Here is a 15152-nt window from a genome sequence, read left to right as displayed (position 1 = left end):
TTAAGTTACAAAAAGACACAAAACCAGGAATATACATTCCATTCAGCACAGCTTATTTTATCAGCCATTTAAACAAAACAGAATATAACACATATCTAGCTAGATTACTTACTAAGTTCTAAGACTCCATTCCTTTTCTGTTCCTGGCAAAAGCATCACACAGAGACAACCTTTGTTTCTTCCCCTCTCCAGCTTTGAAAGTATCTTGTCTCCTCATTGGTCATTTTGGTCAGGTGCCAGTGAGGTTATCCTAGCTTCTTAGCCCTTTACAGGTGAAAGGGTTTTTCCTCTGGCCAGGAGGGATTTTAAAGGTGTTTACCCTTCCCTTTATATTCATGACAACTTAATATTCCCCTTCTTATACATCTGAGGATTGCATTAGCCACTTTTTCAACAGCATTGCATTGAGAGCTCATGTTGATGTAGGCCTAAGTCCTTCCCTGAGTCTCTGCTTGCCAAAACAGTCTCCCTTGTTGTAGGTACAGCCTGCATTCTTTGTTCCCAGGTGTATTACTTAGCATTTGACGATATTAAAATGCATTTTGTTAGACTGTGACCATTTAGTCAAGTGATTGAGATCACCTGTCCTCATTATTTACTATCCCACCAATCCTTACCTACAAATTTTACCGGCAACGATTTTATACTATCTAGGTCATTGATAAAAATATGGAATAGTGTTGAGCCACAAACTGATCCCTGATGGACCCTGCTAGAAACAGCCCCATTTAACTGATGTCTCACTATTAGCAACTATATTTTGAATTCTGTAAGTGAGCTAGTTTTTAATCCAGCTAAAGTGTACCATGTAGTTCCACATAATGCAAGTTTTTTAGTCAAAATGTCATTTGGTACTTGGTCAAATGCCTTGGGGACATCCAAATAAACTATATCAACATAGTTTATCAACCAGACCCATAATCTTGTCAAAAAAGACCACAAGTTTGTTTGTCAAGACTTACCTTTCATTAAACCATGTTGACTGGCAGATTTTTAGCCTATAATTCTTTGTAGATACTATTCCATTGTTTTGTCAGGGATCTATAGTTCCCTAGGGGTCATCCCTTTTAAAATGAGGATACTACTACTTCCCTACCTCTGAGGGCTGTTTAAGGCTGAATTCCTTAGTGTATCTGAAGTGCTCATATACTATGTTTATGAATACCTCAGTAAATTCTATTAAAAACAAGATACATACACAAAGTGGGATACAGGACCCACCCCAGAACACAGATCCTCAGCACGCAACAGTTGCTGAGCCTCTGAAAGGGTTCCCAAAATCTTGCTCATCCATCCCCTTTCCACACCAGAATTTGAGCAGTCCTACTAAATCTGAACCTCTTACAGCCACATATGTGGGGGCAGGATTTGGCCCTTGATTAATGTATCGAAAAAAGACAGGCATTTCTAAAAATGCTTGAAACATTCTTTTATATCCCCATTTAGTAGTAAAGATTTAATAAAGACATAAATACTCACTTAAGATTTCCTTTAATGATACTACTCAGTAAGAGCTCAGAATTGATAATGCACGGAACAACATAACGAGCAGATGTAAAGGTGGTGGTAAATCACCACCGCGTCTTTTCGATCTCTAATTTCTGTGTTGCAGAACCTATTTGTAAATATGCATGAAAACTATTATCTGAAACATGCATCAGTGTATTTAGCCTGACCTACAACTTTGGAAGTCCCTGACTTTCCACGCCTGAAAATGGGTTGATGCACTCACAACAGTAGCTTCCAATGACTGTTCATCTTCTAAAATGAATATGTAATTTACCCTTTATCCTAAAGGATCTCATGATTAGAATCTTCTGTATTACAATACAGTTTCTTCCTTCAGTCAGAAATTTGACTTTTTAAATAGAGCTAATAAAATATACAGTGAACTGATTATGTTTTCTGATTGAAGTTCAACCTAAAGTGGACAACTACAGCCCATTATACTTTACTGTAAAATAAATATTAGTTTCTAATGCAGTCTCAGTCAGCTATTGTGTTAAAACAGTTGCTCTTTTTGCGAGCAGATAATATGATCTTTATATTATTTCAGTTTACAGTACAGTTTTCCTTTTATTAAGCAAAAAATTAAAAGAAATAAAAATGCAACTCACCCCCATTATCTGTTCTCTTTAAAGCACCATCCTTATGAGGGCATAATTCACATCTCTAGGGAAAAGCAAAAACAAAAAGAATTGAAATGATCATAAAACATCATAAAAGAAACCATACAGATTATACAAAAGTATAATTGTAATTGTCTTGTATAACTGACGGATGACAGTTTGAGAAGCAAGTGGATACACATTTCCATTAATCTAAACAATGCTAAGGATGTATTCATATTACAGAGCTCTTACAGAATGAAGCTGCTAATTTCTGATATATTTCAAACCATGGCACTGTACTCACTTAAATAGGAAAAAGTTACTTGTAATTCTACTTCTCTCTAGAGAGCTTTCAGAATTCTCATTTCACTCCCTAGAAAGACAGACCAACCTCCAAGGATTTGGGAGGGAGGGGCTAATCCCAAAGGAACCAGGTTGTAATCCAAGACTGTGTGAGATATATTTGCTTCCACCAGAATATCAGGGTCCATTGAAGTCATGGATACAGCGAATACAGCTGCAGACATAAGACTCAAAATTCATAGCAGGGTTCTAGCAGTCACCTGCTACCTCTTGCTTCTACCTCCTGATATGACTGATGACGTCTTGCATCCTGTTCCAAGACTGCAGGCTTTGAATGGTGATATACTTGGCATCAGTAGAGCGTGGCCAGTTCACCTGTGTCCCAGAGACAACAATATTCTTCCTGACCATCAGCTTGCTCTCACTCAGATGGCTGATCATAGTAAGGTGATGGAGGAACCTACAACACTGACAGTTCCTCTGAAGCAGGGTGTCAAGCTCATTTAATGAGGAGTGACAAATTATTTTTTTTCTCCCAATCCATAGCAAAACTCCCACTGGAAACAATGGGAGGCTTGCACAAATATCAGAAGTAGAATTTGGCCTTTAGGTAGTAACTAAAACTTTTACATTACTTATTATTTGTTCAGTACAGTTGTCATCCAGCACCACGCCAGGGGGTGGCCTTTAGAACCACTGATATTTTTGCCCTTTGTTTTTCCTCCATCCCCATCCTCTCCCGTCCATATCTTCTCCTTTCTTCTCTCAGCATTTCCTTCCCTATCGCACTTTTCAAATCCCACAGGCTTTACTCTCACCCTTCCCTCATGGCTCTTGCTAAAATGATCAGCAGTTAAATAATTAATGCTTACATGAATGGATCATCATGTGGCTTTAGAACTGGTTAGTAAAGAGATGGTTTCAACACCTATCAGTCATTTTTTAAGACTGCCTGCAGACTCAGGCAGACAACACTACATCATTTACACTCAGTTCACATTTTTGAAGGGTTTATATACAATCGGAAATGCTTTATTTATTTTTTTTTAATTAAAACAAATTCTTCAGAATTTGTATAGGTCATGTAGACCACAAAAATACACTTATGCGTGGTATGTTTGACAGACACCTGCTCTCCAGGCATCAAACACTAGCTGCATTAGGGCCTCTCAAAGTGGGAGTACACTGGGGTCAAAACCAATCTTCAACACACTAAAGGAGCTAATTCCACAGCATGTGGGCAATCTTGGCACAATAAGCACTCTGACTGCAAACAGCTCTGAAAAATCTTGACACAAGCCCAAATTAACACCGAAAGTAATTACTACAGCTTCAGAGATTAACAGGCTTGACCTGCCTAGATCTCCAACTGTACATTACCACTGAAGCCTCTCAGAGCAATTTCCCAATCCTAAATACATATAGAGAAGGGATACAAGAGGCTTCAAGTGCTAATGTGCATAAAGTTATTAAAAGCTTCAGCACGGGCAAGTCAGAGAGCAGTTTGCTTTCTCTCTGTGCCCCCTGGTATTGCCGAATACTGCTAGCCCTGACTTCAAGCATCAGTATCTGTACATGGCAAACCATTGGCAGGAATGACACGGAATGCTTCAGTGGAGGTGGTGAAGCTACATCAGTGGACATAGAGCGGAAAACTGATGTCTGCACTACTTGCATCAGTGCATACTCAAATCCCTCCAGAGGTGAGGCCAACTCAGGCTTTTCTCTTTCAAAACACTCTGGTCTGATCTGAAGCTGAGATCAACTGAATCTCTAGAGTAAAGCTGCCTCAGGGAACACCTGAAAGCATTTCCTAGCACACCTGCATACTTGAGACAGTATCTGCCCCAAACGCTCCTTTCACAGGACACATGGAAGAAAATGCAACACATGCCTTTTCATAATAGGCATACCTCTGGGGTTAAGAACGCATATTTTGTCACCCTGAAAGGACATAAAACCCTCAGTGCCTGAAACAGACCTGCACCACAAAAATGTAGGTTACTTACTTGTAACTGGTGGTTCCTTCAGGAGATGTGGTCTATAACTGTTTTCCATATATGAGTATGGCACCATGCACCTGAGACTGGAAAATCTTGCAACTAGTGTCCGTTGGTCCATGCCTGCACCCTGGCTCTCCTCACATGCAGCACCGAGGGTATAAAGGGAGTTGCAGACTAACCATCTCTCCAGTTCCTTCTCTACCACAACTCCAGTCATGATCCAAAGCAGAAGGGAAGGAAAACGGGAAGCGGAATACAGATAGGGACCACACATCTCAATGAACTCCCAGTTACAGGTAAGTAACCTCCATTTCTTCAAGTGCTGGTCCCTATGTGTTCTCCGTATATGGGTGACTGGCAAGCAGTACTCAAATGGGAGAGAGGGAGTGTGAGGATGCAGGCAGCATACACGTGTAACACTGCAATTCCAAACGCTGCATCAACAGAAGAGGCTTGGACCAAAGCGTAATGCTTTGTGAACTTGTGGATGGAACTCTAGATTGCTGCCTTACAAATGGCCAGCATAAGGCACTTCTCAAAGAGATGCTACTGAGTTCACCTGTGCCCTAGTGAGATGGGCCCTTATCCCACCTGGGGGAGGGAAAAGTGCCAACTGATAGCAAAGGATATAGGCAGAAATCCACTTTGAGAATATGAGCAGATACTGCTAATCCTCATGCTCGCTCTGCAACAACTACTAATAGTATAGGTGATTTTCTAAATGGTTTCGTTCTTTGCAGGTAGAACGCCAATGCTCATCTGAAATCAAGAGGATGAAGTCTTCTTTCCTTGCTGGAGGCGTGAGGCTTTGGGAAGAATACCAGTAAGTGAATCGATTGGTTTATGTGGAACTCAAAAACTATCTTTGGGATGAATTTCGGTTAGAGGAGAAGGGATGCCTTCTCTTTTGAAATGAAGCGTGAAGCAAGTCAGCCATGTGGGCCCTCCAGTTCACCTGCCCTTCTGGCCAACATAATGGTGACGAGAAAGGCGAACTTCATAGACAGGTAGAACACTGAGCACGTGGTCATCAGTTTGAAAGGTGCCCCAGTAAGTGCTGCAGTATAAGTATTTTGGCTTAGTTAGTAGTGGGAAGACCCTAGTCAGACCCTTTAGGAATCTAGCTGCCATGAGGGAGGCTTAGGCAGACCTGTATCCTTGGGACCTGCACATCAACACTCACTCAACTTGGAAGGAGTCAAGGAGGAATTCCTTCTCCTGGAAGCAGATTTAGAGGTGGATCTGTTTTTGTGTCTGTGAGAGTGCACCTTACTCTCATAAGAAGCCTGAGAAAATAAGTCATTAGATTTATCCGAGCTGGACTCTGCTTCTGCGCTCGTGCTCAGACTCGTGCTGCTTGAGGACTGAGGACAATGTACAGGGAAGTCTCCCAGGCCTGGATCTGACTCGGATCTCATGGCTTTCTCCATGAGGTGCTTCCTTAACTGGAACTCTTATGCCTCTCAGATCCAGGGTGGGAAGAAACAACAGACACTGCACTTGCCAGAGGTATGCACCTCTCCTAGGCAGTAAGGGCAGCAATAGGGGTTATTGCTGACCAAGGAGGAGCAATGACAGGAGACAGTTTTTAAATCCCAGAATTCTGGCAAAAGTCCTACTCCCAAAAGGAATGACAAAGATGGTCTCCCAGTGTGGGGAAAATTAAGCTACACTAACTACATAATATACTATAAAAACAGTAACAAACTATATACAATTATATTTACTGAGATTAAGATGATGCGAGGATAGCTCCAGAAATAAAGATTCCGACTCAGGCCACGCGGCAGTAACAAGGAACTGGAGAGGCAGTCAGTGTGCACTTCCCCTTATACCCTGGGTGCTGAACATGAGACGATGCAGGTCATACGTGTAAACCACTTGACACTAGAGGCAAAATTTTCCGGTATCAGGTGCATAGCGAGAATAAGTATCCACATGCAGAATACTGACGGGAACAAGCATTCGAAAAGACTAATGTTCCTCACAGAAATCTGGAAACCAGAGATGGGACAGAGGTGCCCAAAAGGCACCAGGAACATCAAAATAAAGCGGAGTAGGGTGACAGGAACACAGGGGAAATATCAAAAAAGGGTCCCCAAAACAGAACAGGTAAAAGGGATCGCTCCTGAGGGATGCTCTTTCAGTGGCAGAGCATTGGCTTGTTTCGCCTAGCAAAATGAAGGCTGAGAGGATATGATTGCTTTCTATAAATATGTCAGGAGGGTAAACAGCAGGGAGGACTAAAAGTTATTTAAGATGAAAGCCATTGTTAGCACAAACACAAATGGATATAACTGGCCATGAACAAATTTCAGGCTGCGAATCAGAAGGTTTTTAACCATCAGAGGAGTGAGGCTCTGGAACAGCCTCCCAGTAGTTGTGGGGGCAAACAACTTAGTTAGTTTTAAAATATCACTTGATAAATTTATGAGTGGGTCTGTATGACGGAGTTGCTTGCAATGGTGGGGACAGGGCTTGGCAGCCCTGGTGGTCCCCTCAGTTCATATCTTATGTTCCTCGCATGCTTCAGGGGTCAGCAGCTCAGCTGCAAGGGTCAGGAAGGGAATTTCCCACACACACTTTGTATTTGGGGAGGGAGGGGGCAGGTGTCTCCCTTCACTGAAGGGAGATGGCCACAGCTGGAGATTGGAGACTGGATGGGGTTGGCCAATGTTCTGAAATCGTACTGAGAATTCTTTCCACTGCTTACTGGTTGGTTCTTGCTCACATGCTCATGGTCTAACTGTTCATTATACATGGAGTCAGGAAGGAATTTTTCCACAGGTCAGACTGGCATGGAACTTGAGAGGTTTTTGCCTACCTCTACAGCATGGGGTGTGGGTCACTTGCTAGGATCATCTGGGATCTGGGTATATTTTACTTAATTCCCTACCAATTCAGGGAATTGATGCCTCAGCCCCTCCTGTTTTCTGCCTACAGCACATAATGGTTTAGTCCCCTGAGGGCTAGAACACTTTAGTTTAATTCTGGTTATCAGTCTTTGTGTAGAGTGCTTTAGTGGCCTGTGATATAAAGGATGTCAGACTAGATAATCTGGTGGTCCTTTCTGGCCTTAAACTCTACGGCAGTCAATGAAGAATTGACTGGAAGCTTCCCAGTGCTGCAGTTGGGGTGGTGTGTGACTATCAGAGGATAAACATAAGAACATAGATCAAAGGTCCATCTAGCACAGTATCCTGTCTTCCAACAGTAGCCAATGCTAGGTGCCCCAGAGGGAATGAACAGAACAGGTAACCAACAAGTGATCCATCCCATCGACCATTCCCAGATTCTGGCAAACAGAAGCTAGGGACACCATCCCTGTCCATCCTGGCTAATAGCCATTAATGGACCTATCCTCCATGAATTTATCTAGTTCTTTTTTGAATCCTGTTATAGTCTTGGCCTTCACAACATCCTCTGGCAGGAAAATACTTCCTTTTGTTTGTTTTAAACCTGCTGCCTATCAATTTCATTAGGTGACCCCTAGTTTTTATGTTATGAGGAGTAAACACTTCCTTATTTCCTTTCTCCACATCAGTCATGATTTTATAGACTTCTATTATATCCCCCATTAGTCGTTTCTTTTCCAAAATGAAAAGTCCCAGTCTTATTAATCTCTCATCATACGGCAGCCATTCCATACTCCTAATCATTTCTGTTGCCCTTTTCTGAACTTTTCCCAAGTCCAATACATCTTTTTTGAGATGGGGCGACCACATCTGCACACAGTATTCAAAATGTGGGCATACCATTGATTTATATAGAAGCAATATGATTTTTTCTGTCTTATTATCTCTCCCTTTCTTAATGATTCCCAGCATTCTGTTTGCTTTTTTGACTGCCGCAGCACATTGAGTGGATGTTTTCAGAGAACTATCCACAAATTACTCCAAGACCTCTTTCTTGAGTGGCAACAGCCAATTTAGACCCCATCATTTTATATGTATAGTTGGGACGATGTTTTCCAATGTGTATTACTTTGCATTTATCAACATTGAATTTCATCTGCCATTTTGTTGCCATCACCCAGTTTTGAGAGATCCTTTTGTAGGTCTTCACAGTCTGCCTGGGACTTAACTATTTCGAACAATTTTGTATCATCTGCAAATTTTGCCGCCTCACTATTTACCCCTTTTTCCAGATCATTTATGAATATATAGAATAGGACTGGACCCAGTACAGACCCCTGGGGGTCACCACTATTTACCTCTCTCCATTCTGAAAACTGACCATTTATTCCTACCCTTTGCTTCCCATCTTTTAACCAGTTACTGACCCATGAGAGGACCTTCCCTCTTATCCCATGACAGCTTACTTTGCTTAAGAGCCTTTGGTGAGGGACCTTGTCAAAAGCTTTCTGAAAAATCTAAGTACACTATATCCACTGGATCCCCCTTGTCCACATGCTTGTTCACCCCCTCAAAAAATTCGAGTAGATTGGTGAGGCATGATTTTCTTTCACAAAAACCATGTTGACTCTTCCCCAACAAATTATGTTCATCTATGTGCCTGACAATTTTGTTCTTAGTTTCAACCTGTTTGCCCGGTTCCGAAGTCAGGCTTACCAAGGATCACCTCAAGAGCCCTTTTTAAAAATTGGCATCACATTAGCTATTCTCCAGTCATTTGGTACAGAAGCTGATTTAAATGATAGATTACAGACTAGTTAGTAGTTCTGCAATTTCACATTTGAGCTCCTTCAGAACTCTTGGGAGAATACCATTTGGTCCTGGTAACTTATTACTGTTTAGTTCATCAATTTGTTCCAAAACCTCCTCTAATGACACCTCAATCTGGGACAGTTCCTCAGATTTGTCACCTAAAAAGAATGGCTCAGGTCTGGGAATCTCCCTCACATCCTCAGCTGTGAAGATGGATGCAAAGAATTCATTTAGTTTCTCCGCAATGGCCTTATCGTCCTTGAGTGTTCCTTTAGCATCTTGATCATCCAGTGGCCCCACTGGTCGTTGAGCAGGCTTCCTGCTTCTGATGCACTTAAAAAATGTTTTGCTATCACTTTTTGAGTCTTTGGCTAGCTGTTCTTCAAATTCTTTTTTGGCCTTCCTAATTATATTTTTACATTTCATTTGCCAGAGTTTATGCTCCTTTCTATTTTCCTTACTAGGATTTAACTTCAACTTTTTAAAGGATGCCTTTTTGCCTCTCACTGCTTCTTTTACTTTGTTGTTTAGCCACAGTGGCACTTTTTTTGTTCTTTTAGTATGTTTTTTTAATTTGGGGTATACATTTAAGTTGATCTTCTATTATGGCGTCTTTAAAAACTTTCCATGCAGCTTGCAAGGATTTCACTTTTGGCGCTTTACCTTTTAAATTCTGTTCAACTAACCGCCTCATTTTTGTATAGATCCCCTTTCTGAAATTAAATGCTACAGTGTTGGACTGCTGTTGTGTTTTCCCCACCACAGGGATGTTAAATTTAATTATATTATGGTTACTAATGCTAAGCGGTCCAGCTATATTCACCTCTTGGACCAGATCCTGTGCTCCACTTAGGGCAAAATCAAGAATTGCCTCTCCTCTTGTGGGTTCCAGGACTAGCTGCTCCAAGAAGCAGGCATTTAAGGTGTCAAGAAACTTTATCTCTGCATCCCATCCTGAGATGACATGTATCCAGTCAATATGGAGAGAGCTGAAATCCCCCAATAGTACTGAGTTTTTTATTTTAATAGCCTCTCTAATCGCCCTGAGCATTTCACAGTCACTATCACCATCCTGGTCATGTGGTCAGTAGTATATCCCTACTGCTATATTCTTATGATTAGAGCATGGAATTTCTATCCATAGAGATTCTATGGTACAGTTTGGTTCATTTAAGATTTTTAGTTCATTTGATTCTACACTTTCTTTCATACATAGTGCCATTCCCCCATCAGCATAACCTGTTCTGTCCTTCCGATATATTTTGTACCCTGGTATTACTGTGTCCCATTGATTATCCTCATTTCACCAAGTTTCTGTGATGTCTATTATATCAATATCCTCATTTAAAACGAGGCACTCTAGTTCACCCATCTTATTATTTTGACCTCTAGCATTGGTATATAAGCACTTTAAAAACTTATTACGTTTTAGCTGTCTGCCATTACATGATGTAGTTGAATGGGACTTTTTTTATTTGACTGTTTCTCATCAGTTCCTACCTGTATTTTATCATCTTCCATCCTCTCCTCCTTACTAGGACATAGAGAATCTCCATTAATAGATTTTCCCCAAGGGATGTCGCTGTCCGAACCATGTGCTCCTCCGCACCTGTCGGCTTTCCCCCAGCCCTGTGAAGAGGAACCTCATGCTCCTACATATTGTGATTGCCTTTAGGAATAAAAAGGCTTTAAAGTTTGAAGAATTGTACCTGTCTGACCCTAGGCAGCTGAATCCCAGGAGTTCAGAATCTGACACAGATTGCAGCTACATCCTCAACTGGTATAAACTGGCAGAACCCCACTGAAGTTAATGAAGCTATTCCAATTTACAATAGCTAAGAATCTGGCCCAATATCTTTAAAGTGGAAATCTCTTAAGGAGGTTTAAAAAAAAAACAAAAAACCTGATGTCTCCTTAATACAGCACCAGTGGGCTGTGCCTCTCTTCTACCACAGAACTCAGGCAGTCCAGACTAAGTATTCAGACACTGGGGCTTAGCCACACTCCTTCTGTGGCCCACTAGTTGAATGCTTCCTAAGATGTAGAGATACTTAAAAATTTCCAACAGCATTTATCAGCCACTTTGAATTTTACCTGGATAGAAATTCAATAAGCATACATAGTGCTCTCTTAAGAGATTAATTCAACCAGGGTGAGTCAGTTTGAAGGTAGAGGCCAATCCCAGAAAGGAAAGCAGCTGACAAATTTTATATGCTGGATCCTGACCCATCCCTGAATCTTCTACTAAGAAATCACAGTGAGCAGTAAGAATAAAGAGTAAGAAAGGTAAAGAAAAGAGGACACACACACACACACACACGATCCATCCTACTCCTTTCCTGGAATGTAGTGCTGGTTCATTTAGGAATAACTATTGTGACAGAATACTCCAAATTCTTCATACAAATACTGTTATAATATGAATATGGCATAACTAAGGTATATTTATGCAAAATTGGTCATGTGAGATATCATTGGAAATGTTATGATTTACTTAATATGATTATCCTACTTGTATGCTGGTATCATTTTTGTATCTAAAGTTAGGACTATGAAATATGTAAGAATTACAACTGTTAGCACCTGGGGAATGCCTACCAGACAGAATGCAATCAGCCTGGATGGGTCATTAGTTAGAACACTAGGGGCTTGTCTACACTGGGAAGTTTTGTTGCCAAAACCTGGCCTTTGGTGAAAAAAAAAAAAACACGATAGCGTACACACTGTAAGGTCATTTTTTCCGAAACCCCACCCCCCTACCCCCAGTTTTGGTGACAAAAAACTTCCACCCCTGCGAGAGACTTTTGTCTTTTCCATCCCTTTATAGTCGACGAACAGCCAGTGTAGACACCACAGGGCTTTTTTCAATTTTATTGGCTTCCAGAAAGTATCCCACAATTCCCCTACTGCCGCTCTTGTCAGAGGTTTGAACTTTGCTGCCATGCAGCCAACCTGTACCTCCCTCTTGCAAGACCCAGGACTTTTAAATCTCATTTCCTGTTTGCTGGCTTCCCAGAGCAGCTTCCAAGGTGAGCATGGCTGGCTATCACCCCAAAAGCGCTCCCTCCTGGACCACCGAGTTGTTGGATTTGATCAGTATAGGGGGAGAGGAGTCTGTTCAGTCGCAGCTGCAAGTGACCCATAGGAATCAGGACACATAAGGGCAAATTTCTCGAGGTTTGTGTGAAAAGGGCTATGATCAGGACACGCAGCAGTGCAGAGCAAAGATAAAGGAGCTGAGGCAGGCGTACCGTAAGGTGCAGGAGGTGAACCATCGCTCCGGTGGTGCACCTAAGATCTGCCGCTTCTAGAAGGAGCTGAATGCTATCCTCGGTGGTGACCCCACCTCCATCCCCGATTGCCCTGTGGATACTTCGCAGGCTGCTGAAAGAGGGGATAACTTTGAGGCTGAAATTGTGGATGAAGAAGTTGAGCTAGAAGACGCGGGGTGGCCTAACGGGGCATGCAGCCAGGAACTTTTCTCCGCTCCAGAAGTGCTCAACGGGGAGTAGAAAGCAGATGTGACTCTGGGTAAGTTGCTGTGGCTTGTGTAGGGAATCGAAAGTGGGAGGCAGTTAGTGTGCAGCTAATCTACATGGCCAAGTATGGTGTGGATGGACATCAAGACCTGCAGGGAATCCTCCAGAGAGAGGCTCTGGAAAGTTTCCAAGACGTACTTGTTAAGCCTCTACTGCAGATTCCAAGGGATTGAACCCTTGTTAGGTCCCCCATTGGTGGAAACTGTACCATGCCATTTAGCAGTCACTGGAGCTGGGACCAAAGCGGCACGTAGCTGAGCTGCATATAGACCAGGGTGAAAGCCGCAAGCATTCAAAAGCTGAGCCCTGGTTTCCCTAGTCACCCTCATCATTAGTAACCTCATCAGCGAGATGTCAGCTAGCAGGTTAGCCGCCTGTGAAAAATTGTGGGCTAATTTTAGAATGAGTTCCTTGAAAAGCTCCCCTGCAAGCTGAGACCTTTTTGTCCATACACACAACTGTCTTTCCCCCACTCCCAGAACTCACCATGACTGGGGTGCTCACAGGGCTGTGTGCCTGCCTAATTCTCAGAGAGAATTATTTCTACTAGCAAAATGCCCTTTTACGTAAATGTTTCAATCATTTGCTGGAATGCAAAAATCCCTCTTCTGTTCAGCACAGACCCTGAGGAACACAACACGCACCCCTGCCAACCTGCTGCAACAGATAAGAAAAAAATCCTAGGCACCGGAAAGAGGAGATGTTCCACAAGGTGCTGCAGCGTGATGAGAGATGGAGTGGGGCACGGAAAGAGTGCTGGAAAGCCGAAAGCCAGGACAGAAAAGAGAATGCTGCTTTTGGTAGACAAGCAACAGAGCGGATGCTAAAAGTTATGGAGGATCAGACAGAGATGCTCAAGTCCCTGATACAGCTGCAGACTGAGCAGATCCGAGTTCGAGCGCCTCTGCAGCAGATACACAATTCTTTGCCAACCCCACCGCCCTCTATGCCCACACATTCCTTTTCACTCCACAGCACTCCCGAATTTCCCCATCACTCCACCCCCCCTCACAGCTTGCACAATGATAGCTGGAGCTACACACAGTTGTGAGGTTTTACCCTTTTTAACAATAAAGGCTAAGGTATTTAATGGTACTGAGTTTTTATTCTGTGTTCTACAAAAGCGTATTGCAATCAATTCACTCTCTGGTAGAGGCTTCTAAAGCATTGTGTTGCACGGATCTTGGGCCCCAATACTGTACATGGATGCAACAGGGAAGCAACTCCAAAGCAGATGTCTTACTGCCCCTCATTGCCAAAGTGGTTCCTCAAAGCCTCTCTGATGTTCACAGGAGCCCTCTGGGCTCCTCTGACAGCCCTAGCATCTGGCTGTTCAAACTGTGCAGCCGAGCGCTCTGCCTCAGTGCTCCACACCTGAGCAAACATTTCACCCTTAGAGTCACACAGATTATGCAAAGTGCAACACGCGGCTATGACCACGGGATTATCATCCTCGGTAAGGTCTCGCCTGCCATTTAAACACCTCAAGAGAGCTTTCAAATGGCCAAAAGCACATTCGACTACCATGCGGCACCTTCTCAGCCTGTTGTTAAAACGCTCCTTGCTGATGTCCAGGTGCCCTGTTTAAGGTTTCATGAGCCAGGGCTATAAGGGGTGAGCAAAGTCTCCCAGGATTACTATGGGCATTTCCACATCCCCCACTGTGAACTTGTGGTCTGGAAAGAAAGTCCCTGCCTGCAGCTTTCTGTACAGGCCACTGTTCCTGAAGATGCGTGCGTCATGCACCTTTCTAGACCAGCCTGAATTGATGTCTGTGAAACACCCCAGGTGATCCACAAGTACCTGCAACACCCTGAATCCCTTCCTATTGAGGTATTCAGAGGCAAGGTGGTCTGGTGCTAAAATTGGAATGTGTGTGCCATCAATGGCCCCACCAGAGTTAGGGAAACCCATCTCTGCAAAGCCATCCACTAAGTCATGCACATTTCCCAGAGTCACAGACCTCCGCAGCAGGATGTGATTTATTGCCCTTCACACTTAGAGTAATACAGCCCCAACAGTGGACTTTCCTACTCCAAATTGATTTGCGACTGACCGCTAGCAGTCTGGATTCACCAGCTTCCACACGGTAATTGCAACACGCTTCTCTACCGAAAGGGCAGCTCTCAATCTGCTGTCCTTGCGCTGCACGTCGCGGGCCAGCTCAGCACATAGCTCCATGAAGGTTGCTTTACGCAACCCACTGGTTATCATCCCACACCTGCATGACAATACAATCCCATCAATCAATGCTTGTTTCCCTAGCCCAAAAGCAATGCCCTACCATACGCAGCTGCTCTGTGAATGCACAAAGCACTGATAAGTGCCTGCAATTCATCCTCTGCTAACTTTGAGAGTATCTCTGCAAGTAACTGTGCTGCCATGTGCAATGTCCTCATGACAACTAACAGCACATAGGAGAGAAGTGCAAGATCCATCCTCTCTCACTGCACGTGCTGGCACGCACTACAGAAGAATGCCAGTTGGAAAAACAAGGCAAAAGAAAGCCAGAGACCTTTGGAGGGTTGG

At 43.1% G+C, this 15152-nt stretch overlaps 1 protein-coding gene across 5 annotated transcripts in view; it reads right to left on the bottom strand.

The window, feature by feature from the left end:
* The window catches only part of MLLT10 (MLLT10 histone lysine methyltransferase DOT1L cofactor), a 221131-nt gene that overhangs the window by 181787 nt on the left and 24192 nt on the right, over positions 1 to 15152 (bottom strand). For 4 of the 5 annotated variants that reach the window (XM_077808198.1, XM_077808197.1, XM_077808199.1 and 1 more), the window contains one exon: positions 2118 to 2172. In XM_077808198.1, the coding sequence (XP_077664324.1) occupies positions 2118 to 2172 (55 nt within the window). Of the gene's footprint in view, positions 1 to 2117; positions 2173 to 15152 lie in introns of those variants that run through there. The other variant, XM_077808201.1, reaches the window with a different exon arrangement.

This window comes from Eretmochelys imbricata, chromosome 2, assembly GCF_965152235.1.
Source record: "Eretmochelys imbricata isolate rEreImb1 chromosome 2, rEreImb1.hap1, whole genome shotgun sequence".
NCBI classification, from domain to species: Eukaryota; Metazoa; Chordata; order Testudines; family Cheloniidae; genus Eretmochelys; species Eretmochelys imbricata.
This window is presented reverse-complemented; position numbering and strand designations above follow the sequence as displayed.